The sequence below is a fragment of the Perca fluviatilis genome, chromosome 1 (assembly GCF_010015445.1).
Source record: "Perca fluviatilis chromosome 1, GENO_Pfluv_1.0, whole genome shotgun sequence".
NCBI classification, from domain to species: Eukaryota; Metazoa; Chordata; class Actinopteri; order Perciformes; family Percidae; genus Perca; species Perca fluviatilis.
In genome coordinates this window covers 1,433,574-1,446,325 of record NC_053112.1, presented here as the reverse complement: position 1 = coordinate 1,446,325, position 12,752 = coordinate 1,433,574, and the positions used below count along the sequence as shown (strand labels likewise).

Sequence of the window (12,752 nt, the reverse complement as noted above, 5' to 3'; positions counted from 1 at the left end):
TGGTTTGAATACACCTGTGCTTTTCCTACTATGTCAACATGTCTGCTGTGAAAAAGGTCTATTCAGACTTTTTCTTTTCGGTCTCATTATTGAGGAAAACAAACCAAGAAAAACAACCAATTGCAGTAACTAAAAATTATACAAGATTCAGAGTTGTAGTTTGCTCAGAATGTGCTGCATTTACATCAGATTCAATATTCATTGCCTATAAAAACGTATTCACCCCTCCTTGGATGTTTCACCCTTTTGTATCTTTTATACATGAAATGGTCATGGTCATGGTCAGTATAATTTGGCTTTTTGACAAGAACAAACCCGATCCCCGAGCAACCTGACAGAGCTTGAGCTGTTTTGCAAGGAAGAATGGAAAAAAATAGCAGTGTCCGGATGTGCCAGCCTGATTGAAACGTATTCACACAGACTCAGTGCTGTAATTGCAGCCAAAGGTACTACTAAATACTGACCTGAAGGGGGTGAATATTTATGAAATCATCTTCTTTACCGTATATATTTTTAATTAATTGACATGAGTTTGTAAAAATACGTCTTCACTTTGATATTAAAGAGGTTTTTTTTGCAAATTCTTGTCAAAAAAGCCAAATTATATTGAACACGATTTCATGTATAAAAGAAACAAAAGGGTGAAACATCCAAGGGGGGTGAATACTTTTGAGGCATTGTAATGACATTATATTGTAAATTTCCTAGGCCCTGATTGTCCCATTAAATTTGCAGTTTAGCTTTAATTTTTATTTCAGATATCCAAAATGTATATCCACAAATGTTTTGCTATTGCTTTGTAAGTCATAATTTTAATTGTAGATATCTGGATTTGCATGTTTACCAGTCATACTGCCAACTGTGGTTATCCCTAATTACACTTTGTCAAAGTGTGCTTCAGATTAATCCCAGTGTCCTGGAAAGGACTGGATCCACCTCACAGAGAGCAGCGATCAGATCTAAGCTGGCTTCACTTCCTTTTCCTCTCACCGTGTCGATCACCTCTCGTGCTTTTTCTGATCCAACTTTTGCTCTGACTGACTGCATTTCCTCATCAGTTATAACATCACGCTCAAGGAGTTTATCCAGAAGCTGGTTCAGAACAGGATTAGACACTCGCTTTACAAACTCTGTCCGAACTTCCTTCAGCCTTTTTTCACTGTCCTCTGCTGGGTCATTCCTCCGTGGGCCAGTTGGACCTGGAAGATAACCAGGGAAAATACTTTGTTAGGTTGTGTTATCCTTTAAGAAGTAATGAGAATTCAAAAGAAAGACATTTATATTTTATATTTCATTTTTTTTATGATGGTGCCCCCTAGGCTTGTATCAATCTGTTGATATAGCGTTAGTTCAGATTAATTTAGTCTCACATTGCCAGACCTTCCTCCACAGCGCTGCGGAGGAAGGTCTGGCTAGTCCACACAGCATTCCTGGATGAGCGAAGACTTCATTTTCTAAAGACACAAAAAAGGTGAGTAGAGGCGAGGCGAGTTGATCAGGTACCATGTAATGGTAAAACTGTATTTGTCTAATCATTCCTTTGTGTTGTGATCCATATAGTGGTAGTTCTGTGTCACAAGACAGCTGCTTCACATTAAAAGCCTCCCACTGGTTATCTGGGGGAAAGCTTTTATTATGAAACAGCCAGAGGAATTAAAGGAAGCAGTGTGTAGGATGCAATCAGGAAGCAGTACCTAAATCCAGAATAACATTTAGAAATCTGCAATAGATTTCTTACTAGGAAGAACTCCAATTTCAGATATCTATAATCCAGTTGTTACTAGTCACCATTTTAATTTCAGAAATCCAAAATGAAAAACAGATATCCACAAAACATTTGTGCAAATCTACACCTTTGCCTGTTACTCTTGTTATTTTCTTCTTCCAAAACAGCCAGAAGTTGAGATTTTATTAAAACTAAATAAATAATGACTGGTGTGATAACTGCATGCCAAATTAACCAGAGCACAAAAGGCCAAATTGAACATTCAACATTGTGTGGAAGTCTGGGATAGTGACAAAGGAGTGGCAGACCGGGGTGGTGGTTCCCCTGTTCAAAAAGGGGGACCAGAGGGTGTGTGCCAATTCTAGGGATATTACACTTCTCAGCCTCCCTGGTAAAGTCTACTCCAAGGTGCTGGAAAGGAGGAACTTTGGGTTGAAGAGGAACAATACGGATTCCGTCCTGGTCATGGAACAATGGACCAGCTCTTCACTCTCACAAGGATCTTGTCCCTTCTCAGGGCCATCCAATCTCTGTATGACCAAAGCGAGAGGTGCGTCCAGGTTCTCGGCAGTAAGTCGGACTCGTTTCAGGTGAGGGTTGGCCTCTGCCAGGGCTGCGCTTTGTCACCAATCCTGTTTGTAATATTTATGGACAGGATATCGAGCCGTAGTCGGGGTGGGGAGGGGTTGCAGTTTGGTGGGCTGGGGATCTCATTGCTGCTCTTTGCAGATGATGTGGTCCTGATGGCATCATCGGCCTGTGACCTTCAGCACTCACTGGATCGGTTCGCAGCCGAGTGTGAAGCGGCTGGGATGAGGATCAGCACCTCTAAATCTGGGGCCATGGTTCTCAGCTGGAAACTTATGGAGTACCTACTCCGGGTAGGGAATGAGTCCTTACCCTAAGTGAAGTTCAAATAACTTGGGGTCTTGTTCACGAGTGAGGGGACAATGGAGCGGGAGATTGGTCGGAGAATCAGCGCAGCATGTGCGGTATTACATTCAATTTATCGCACCGTTGTGACGAAAAGAGAGCCGAGCCAGAAGGCAGAGCTCTCGATTTAAAGGTCACTTTTCATTCCTACCCTCACCTATGGGGTGAGAAGCACAGTCATCCGTGAGGAGCTCTGAGTAGAGCCGCTGCTTCTTTGCATCGAAGTTGAGGTGGTTTGGGCATCAGATAAGGATGCCCCCTGGGTGCCTCTCTAGGGAGGTGTTCCCGGCATGTCCACCTGGGAGGAGGCCACGGGGAAGACCCAGGACTAGGTGGAGGGATTATATCTCCACCCTGGCCTGGGAACGCCTCAGGATCCCCCAGTCAGAGCTGGTTAATGTGGCTCGGGAAAGGGAAGTTTGGGGTCCCCTACTGGAGTTGCTGCCCCTGCGACCCAACCCCGGATAAGCAGATGAAGATGGATGGATGGAAACAAGGCCAAATTGCCTCCTAAGTTACCACATTGCAAAGGCCAAAATATTGAACTGAGTCCGACGCAGTCAGTCCATAGTTCATGGAGATCACGGAGAACAATAAGGGCAGAACAGCATCACCAAACTGTTTTAACCGAATATTCTCTTTCTACCTCAACTAAAAACAACAGACCTGCAGCACATTACCGTGTTGATAACGAGCCTATTTGTAACCGGTAGGCTACCGGCAACTGTTTAAGTAACAGATAGTACGCGACTGTCCTGCTTTTATTACAGTGTGAACTCACCACAGACACTTTCCTTGTTCATTGACTCACAGCGGTGCGCTGGAATGGATAATTGCCGTTATTTTAAACGAAACTGTATGAAATGTATGAAACTGGCAATAATCCAAGGGGCTAGAATGTCGTTCCAGATCGTTCCTACCCATTTTAACCCCTGGTTTGTACACATTTTATTTCATACACATTTATATGTATACAAACATAACTGTTAAAGCAACACAACTCCTTTCCCATTGGTGAAGGAGGTTTGGGGAGACTTTGATTACTTACACAGAAGCATTTAATAAAATTCTCAATTGAGGAGAATTTAGGATTACACAGTACAGTGTAGGTGCCATCCCAACATTCTGAAGTTCCTGTCTTCCTGAAGGTTTATTTAAACTCATGCTGGAGGCATTAGGTTTAGCTGAACCTTAGAAACACCTGAAAGATATTACGGATGACTGACAGACAGGCAGAATGTGTAATCTGTTGACTTCCTCCGTGACCTTGGCAGTCTTATCATACAGCTGTTATGTTAGAGACACAGAGTTGAAATACTTAACATTAACATTAAGGTTATGAGTAGAGATGCACGTGACCGGCCATGACCGGCGACCTGCCGGTCAGTCTGACATATGCCGATTTTATGCCGGTCAGTCTGACATATGCCGATTTTATGCCGGTCAAATGCACTCGGGCGCCGCATGATTAACATCGCGCAACATCAGTGCACCTCCGCTCCATCAGCTGTTTCTGAAATGTCATGAAGTCGTAATTATACGCGGCTCTGCAGAGTAGTCTGCTCTACTGATCTCAGGCGAACAGTCAGCCACTCTCTCTCTCTGTCTCTCTCTGTCTCTCTCTCTCTCTCTCTCTCTCTTGCACTCTCTCTCTCTCTCTCTCTGTCTCTCTCTCTCTCTCTCTCTCTCCCCCTCTGAGGCTGAACAACTGGAACATGAAAACCACACTCATGCGATCCCGTGAAATATGACAGCTACAGTTTATCGGAAAATAGCGTTGGGCACACTGACTTTGATGAATTTACTGTTTATCAGACCCCAGATGAGACAAGAAGCTAACGTTAGCGAACACTGCGGTACCTCTGCCGCCCCCGCTGCAACAACAACAACAAAATAAAGAGAGACGCTGGATTCCTCCGACACGCTGTATTAACGTTACTGTTTAAAACGCTTTCCAGGTTAGTGGGGATGCATACTGCTCCAAACCAACATTAAAAACGTAGTAATCTTCCCTCAGCATTTAGTTTTGTTGCTAAACTGTGTGTAAAATGAGCGATGATGTTTATGTTTTCAGGTAACGTTACTGTTGATGTTCAAACAGACCTGTGTGTGTGTTTTGAGAAATATCTTTATAGGCTACTGCAAGGCTATATTTAATTTCTTTTTATTTATTATATATATATTTTAGGTGGATATTGGATGTAAAAAGAAGGAAATGGTTCTAACATTGCACTTTAGATGTGTGTGAATTTTCCACACCAGGTGTAATTTATATAGTTCTATTTTATAGTGATCCATTATCTGTTCAAAAATGTTTCTATGTTCTATGAAAATGTAAAATGTTCTATTAAAGAAAAGATAGAAAATTAATATGTGCTGTAAAGTGGTTAGAAAATATGAAATCGGAATCGGCCTAGAAAGTTGAAATCGGTGCATCTCTAGTTATGAGGTTATATTGGCCACTGACCTGAATGAGACCTGGGTACCACTAACTCAACTTACAGAGCATGAGCTTGAAATTCCACTACAGTAATGTTACAACAAATAGAGACTACACTGAAATAAATGTTAAAATGTTTTTTTATCTATAAAATATTTTTTTATCTGTTTACAATCTTAAATGATGCATCGTTCATGGCGTCGTTTACAGCTGGAGAATGTGTTGCTGCCGAGTGCACAAGTTGTATCAGCAGGTCACAAATAACAATCTGTTCCCAAACAAGTATTGGGTTTCTCATGTCCACCCACTCTTTCTTCCTGAAAATATAAATGAAAAAGGGTGACTGACCTTCTGGTCCTGAGCTGGTGTGTGGCAGACTCTGCACCAGATCATTCCTGTTGATCAGCTCTAAAACCTTCTTGGTCACCTTCAGAGCTCCTTGAAGTTGATAGGTATTCACCATCACATCTACCGTGTCCTGCCTTTCTGCGTTCTCCAACATGGCCACTTTGATGCTTTGGTAGCCTTCCAGGATGTCTTGATGCAGATGCCATTTGAATTTCTTAAATTCCTCTTCTTTTAAATCCTCCAAAGTGTTGAAAAGGTCCACTGCCGTCATCGTGGCTTCCTGCTAAAATCAGAAAGTTTTGTCAAACTGAAAGAAAACTGAAACACAAATGAATCAGAGCAGAAGTTCTCATTGGTGAGGTCCAATATTAAAAATCAATATTTGATTTCCATTGTAGAAAGAATGCCATGAGTGTGTTCAGCTGTTATATCTGCCAAAGGGGGGTACTTTGATGAGTCAAAAATTAGAATACATTTTGGTTTATAAATTGATTCCATGATTTCTTTTTTAACTTAAATTGTTCATTTGTTCTATTCTTTCATTTCAGAGTACAATAAGACATTGAACTGCATGAATTTCAATAAAAACCTGAAAAAATTGGGGTGTTCTAAAACTTTTGACCAGTAGTGTATATTGATATATATATTGATATAAAGGTCTATAATAAGTCAATCTCTCCAGTTAGTTCAACAAGTAACGTTATCTATCCAAAACTCTTAATCACCTTGGTCAAGGAAAAATATTTATGACACGATTACAATGGTCTCATGACAGCCAATGTAAAAAACGACCACTTCATTACAGTTTAATGTGATGTCAACACATAAAGCTAAACTGTTTCTCTAAGTTTGATAATTAGGCCTGCCATGACATATTAATGCCAAGTTGTCAAAAACACAAACATGTCAAACAATGCTAACTTAGCATTAAAAGGGTCATAATTTACCAAATGACACTTAAAGCTATAGTGCTTAGTTCCTCATTTGTTCCTCAGTAACTACCTACATTCTTGTGTACCTTATTGTCCTTGCGTCTCGGTGCTTGAGCCCTAATTATTATTTCACATTTTCTCTTCCTGAATGGACAGCATAGGGGCCCTGACAGCAGTGGGGCCCTCAGCAGCCACTTAGTTTCCTCCCACCCTTGGCTGGCTCTAGTCCATCTAGAAAGGGTTTTGAAGCCTCTTACTATCGGCTATTTAGGGCCGAGCCCTCTCAGTGCCAGATCAATGTCTTTTTATTTTTAAAGATTATTTTTGGGGCTTTTCCCTTTATTTTGAAAGTGGATAAACATGAAAGGGGGAGAGAGATGGGGGATGAAACGCAGCAAAGGGCAGCAGGCCGGATTTGAACCCCGCGCCGCTGCAGGACTCAGCCAACATGGGGCGAACGCTCTTACTGGGTGAGCTAGAGAAGAGAGAAATTCTGAAGAATATCTGCATGCATCAAATAGATATTTTGAATCAGCCAATCAGCATGAAGAAACCTTTCTACTGTCCAGTTAAACAGCGACACAGCACAATGTGATCAAAGTGATCCTGATTATCAGACATTTAATAAAACGTTTCATTTGGCACATTTTTTTTTTAAACTGAAGAAACGTCAAAGGAACAAGATTGTATACAGAAACTATCACAGACTTCAGTGGTATCAGCTCGCTTTAGCTGTTCGCGGGTTCTGTAAACATTTCCACGGTAACCGTGAGTTGGACCAATCGGAGACGTCGCTGTTACGCCTAGGATCGTGGGTAATGTTGTCTCCATAAGATCATGATTAAAATAAATTTAAAATAAATAATTGATTTCATACATATTTGTGTCTTCTACCAGAGCAGAAACATTTGTTTCCCATCCTCAGAGCTCGGGTTCGGTCTACCTCGGATTGTCTTTAGACATTATCTCTGATAATCTAAATCAATCAATCAATCAATCAATCAATCAATCAATGGGATTTTTACTTCCAGAACCACACTGTTGAGCTCTATTATGAATTATTCTCATGGCTCTTTTTTAAATATAGATAGTGATGATAGTTAACATTTATAAGTATTACGACAAACCTCACTTATGTGATGAATTGTCTCACTCTGATGCACAAAAGGCTATGTCAATAAAGTTTGTCCTCAGACTGACCAGTAGTAGTTCAGCATAGTTCTAGTCAGATTTATTTTCCTCATGGCCAAAAGCCAAATCTGACTTACCAAACATTTCTAAATGGTTTCAGTGAAACAAATTTTAAGAAATATATTATAAGATATATATATATATATAAGATAAATTCTACGGGTTACAGTGCCACATGTTGAGTGCCAGTAGCATTTGCTTTCTTTTGAGTTTATAAACTCATATGTGTTGATTAATAAGAAATCTTTTGCAGGTTTAGTAAAAAACTACTTACAATTATTTCATAGTTACTTAAAACTCTATAGTTTTGAGATTATTTATGTCCTATCTTTTGACAGAACAAATCAACAGTGCATGTAAATAAGATATTAGAATTATTTAATCCATATATGTTGCTACACAGAATAGGCAGAATCAATACAGTATAGTTATGTAAAAGACAATTAAATCTGGTGCATCTCCTGACCTCTGGCCTTTTAAAGGTCCCATGACATGGTGCTCTTTGGATGCTTTTATATAGGCCTTAGTGGTCCCCTAATACTGTATCTGAAGTCTCTTTTGTATAGGCCTTAGTGGTCCCCTAATACTGTATCTGAAGTCTCTTTTATATAGACCTTAGTGGTCCCCTAATACTGTATCTGAAGTCTCTTTTATATAGACCTTAGTGGTCCCCTAATACTGTGTCTGAAGTCTCTTTCCCTAAATTCAGCCTTGGTGCAGAATTACAGCCACTAGAGCCAGTCCCACAATGAGCTTTCCTTAGGATGTGCCATTTCTGTGTTAGTGTTGACGAACTGGAGAGAACTCCTCTGAGCAAAGAGCCGGTTAATTAACCCGATTCGTGTCACTGAACCGGGAGAATCGAGTGCCATACGTCAATGAACCGACTCACTCCTGTTCTCACATTAATGCATTTGTGCCGTTGTGTGTAGCTGGTTTTCTTCTGCTAGACTGATAACGTGTGTGTAGTAATCTAGCTCATTAGCGCCTCCACTGGAGTGGTGGTGGTAGAATCAATCAGGAAATGAGCTACTTTTCGGTGTTGTAATTTGTAGACATCCCTAAGCACTCTTACTGCCCGGTAGCAGCAGCAGCAGCATCATCAGAGAGCAGAAGCCAACAGGCAAGTATTATTTACATAAACTCCTGGTGTACTTACAAATTTTACAATCCATCGTTTTATGAGCGCATAACCTATTTGTACTAGTGTAGAAGTTTGGTATCATTTCGGACATTATTAGTGGGGTCATTTACGAGATACAAACGTGGATCCATTAGCGCCTGCGCTAAGCTATTCAGCTGATCATGCCAATGTTAGACCCAGCTGAAAAAAGCTTCAGGGTTTTTTTTTGGCTCGAGGTCATGGTGCAAAGGACCCTAGGGTGAAATTACTCCCAACCATCACTTTAAGTTAAATGTTAGAAGTGAATGTTGCTACATGGTAGTTAGACTGTCCTCTGAGTCTAGTGTCAGTCAGTATGAGTGTGTAAATAGTATATCGAGACCGAATGTAACCGCAAGCGCTCGAGTCTAATGTAATTGTACAACCCGTTCTCATTCCGAACTCGTAAAATAAGTACGTTTGGTCAGTGGCCTTCAGCGTCTGATGCGACGAAAAAAGCACCCTTCTGCGTATTTGTGTAACGTACTGGGGAGAGCCGCAGTTGGATGAGATTTAGCGAGTGGTATGTAAGGGGAAATTGCTGCGTAAGGAGGTTGGTTGGGGTGGTGGATGGGTAAAACACCGGACTTTCTGTTTCCCCGTCTCCGGCGTACGTTTCCCGGGTTTTGAGGCGTCCTTTCCCCGTTGTTTTTCTCCTAAACCCAACCTCCGCGATTCCGTTATTGACGCGCTTCACGTCTCCCGGCGTGTGAGGCGTCCTCCCCCGCTTGGCAATAGTGGCGACCAAGCACGTTTACATGAGACGCTAAAGGAGACTTTTAACGTCAATAAGAATTAAAGCTGCGAGCAGCGATGGACGGGCCCTCGCGCCTCTGCGCGCGTCGGGGTTACTGGCGGACGCCGCTCCTTGCACTCAGACGCCGCAAACCGTCACCAATGAAAAGGGAACTCCCCGCCGAGTTCAACAATACCTCACACAAGACTCTACGTCATACAGTTCATTAGCTGTGAAAGGGGGCGTGGCTAAAGCATAGGGGGCGGGTCCAACCATCACCAATTAAAAATGAAGCCTCTGCTGAGATGAATGATACCTCACACAAGACTCTACCTTAAATGTGTCAGCATGTATGAAAGGGGGCGTGGCTTAAACATAGGGGGCGGGCCAAACCATCACCAATGAAGAAGGAAGTCTCTGCTGAGTTCAGTGATACCTCACACAAGTGTTTACATCAATCGGGCCATTAGTAATAAAAGGGGGTGTGGCTTGAACATAGGGGGCGGGCCATACCATCACCAATGAAGAAGGAAGTCTCTGCTGAGTTCAATGATACCTCACACAAGGGTATACCTTAAACGGTTCAAATGTTATGAAAGGGGGCGTGGCTTATGCATAGGGGGCGGGCCAAACCACCACCAATAAAGAAGGAACTCTCTGCTGAGTTCAATGACACCTCACATAAGACTCTACCTTCAACAGTTCAAATGTTATGAAAGGGCCTGAGTAAGTGGGCGTGGCCATATTATAGGGGGCGGCTCAGTATCACACGTAGACCACACATTCTGAGTTTCATGCAAAGCGGATGAGGTTTGTCATATAAGGCAGATTTCCTGTTGCTAGCAGGGGGCGCTATGACCAAAAGTCAATTTTGGCCTGTAGGTGTCCTCAGGCTTGGACCCTTGTCAATTGTGAGAAATTTCGGGCAGATACGACAACGTACACTCAAGTTACAACAACTTCTTTGTTCATGGCTAAACACTCAAAATGGCCGCCACGCCACGCCCACACCGTCTGACGAAAAGTTTTTCTTTTAATAACTTTTCATCGTTAAGGTGTTGGGATGTTACAGACCAAGTTTGAAGTCCATCGGATGAAATCTCTAGGAGGAGTTCATTAAAGTATAGCACCTTGACTTTTAGGCCTACTTCCTGTTGCCACTAGGGGGCGCTATGACTTTAAGTAAATATCGGCCTTTATTTGTCCTCAGGGTTGGACTCTTATGAATCCTGAAAAGTTTTGAGGTAATCGGACAACGTACACTCGAGTTACACCCACTTCCTGTTTCGGCGGCGAAACACACAAAATGGCCGCCCTGCCACGGCCACGCCCTATGACGAAAAGTTTTTCTTTTAACAACTTTTCATCTCTAACGTGTTAAGATGGCACAGACCGAGTTTGAAGTTGATCGGATGAAATCTCTAGGAGGAGTTCGTTAAAGTACGACATGTGGAAATGGCCAAAATCACACTAATTTCGAACATTTAATTCAAAATGGCGGACTTCCTGTTGGGTTTAGGGTATGGCTCTAATGAAGTTTTCTGTACATCTTGACATGGTACATATATGTACCAAGTTTCATGAGTCTACGTTAAATGCACTGTAGGGGCTCAATTTTCTTAACTTTGTAGGGGGCGCTAGCGAGCCATTTTTGTGCGCCTATTCCCGAAACCCTTAAAGTACGTAAATTTTCACCAGACTTGATGCGACCGCCAAATTTGGTGAGTTTTTGAATATACTAAGCCCCTCAAAAAGGCAATTCATTTGACGGGAAAATAATAATAATAGAAAGAAAGAAACAATTAAAGCTGCGAGCAGCGATGGACGGGCCCTCGCGCCTCTGCGTGCGTCGGGGTTACCGGCGGACGCCGCTCCTTGCGACCGTGCATTTGCACGGAACTCAGACTCCGCAAACCGTCACCACTGAAAAGGGAACTCCCCGCCGAGTTCAACGATAGCTCACACAAGACTCTATGTCATACGGTTCATTAGCTGTGAAAGGGGGCGTGGCTAACGCATAGGGGGCGGGTCCAACCATCACCAATGAAGAAGGAAGTCTCTGCTGAGTTCATTGATACCTCACACAAGGGTATACCTTAAATGGTTCAAATTGTATGAAAGGGGGCGGGGCTTAAGCATAGGGGGCGGGTCAAACCATCACCAATTAAAAATGAAGTCTGCTGAGTTCAATGACACCTCACACAAGACTACCTTAAACGGTTCAAATGTTATGAAAGGGGGCGTGGCCTGAGTAAGTGGGCGTGGTCATATTATAGGGGCTGGCTCAGTATCACATGTAGACCACATATTATAAGTTTCATGTAAATCGGATGATTTTTGTCATATAAGGCAGATTTGCTGTTGCCAGCGGGGGGCGCTATGACCAAAAATCAATTTTGGCCTGTAGTTGTCCTCAGGCCTGGACCCTTGTCCATCGTGAGAAATTTCGGGCAGATACGACAACGTACACTCAAGTTACAGCAACTTCTTTGTTCATCGCTAAACACTCAAAATGGCCGCCACGCCACACCCACCGTCTGACGAAAGTTTTCTTTAATAACTTTTCATCGTTAAGGTGTTGGGATGGTACGGACCAAGTTTGAAGTACATCGGATGAAATCTGTAGGAGGAGTTCGTTAAAGTAGACACCTTGACTTTTAGGCCTACTTCCTGTTGCCACTGGGGCGCTATGACTTTAAGTAAATCGGCCTTTATTTGTCCTCAGGGTTGGACTCTTATGAATCCTGAAAGTTTCGAGGTGTCGGACAACGTACACCCTTCACTTGCAGCTACAAACTGGCTGTGCACGCAAAATGGCCGCCCGCCCGCGACCGCCCTATGACGAAAAGTTTTTCTTTTAACAACTTTTCATCTTTAACATCTTAAGATGGCACAGACAGAGTTTGAAATTGATCGGATGAAATCTCTAGGAGGAGTTCGTTAAAGTACGACATGTGGAAATGGCTAAAATCGCACTAATTCCGAACTTTGAAATCAAAATGGCGGACTTCCTGTTGGGTTTAGGGTATGGCTCTAATGAAGTTTTCTGTACATCTCGACATGTTACATATGTGTACCAAGTTTCGTGAGTCTACGTTAAACGCACTGCAGGGGCTCAATTTTCTTAACATTCTAGGGGGCGCTAGCGAGCCATTTTTGTGCGCCTATTCCCGAAACCCTTAAAATACATAAATTTTCACCAGACTTGATGCGACCGCCAAATTTGGTGAGTTTTTGAATATGTTAAGGCCCTCAAAAAGCCAATTCATTTGACGGAAGAAAGA

The 12,752-nt window shown here is 42.4% G+C and overlaps 1 protein-coding gene across 1 annotated transcript; it reads right to left on the bottom strand.

Annotated features, from left to right (window-relative positions):
• Nucleotides 1–6,486, bottom strand: LOC120566800 (pyrin-like). The gene is made up of 3 exons (XM_039813454.1): nt 6,466–6,486; nt 5,448–5,727; nt 1–1,199 (listed from the first exon to the last, which is right to left on the bottom strand). The coding sequence occupies exons 2-3, from the start codon at nt 5,716–5,718 to the stop codon at nt 898–900; spliced, it is 573 nt and encodes a 190-aa protein (XP_039669388.1). The 5' UTR covers nt 5,719–5,727; nt 6,466–6,486; the 3' UTR covers nt 1–897.
• Between the last annotated feature and the right edge of the window lie 6,266 nt (nt 6,487–12,752).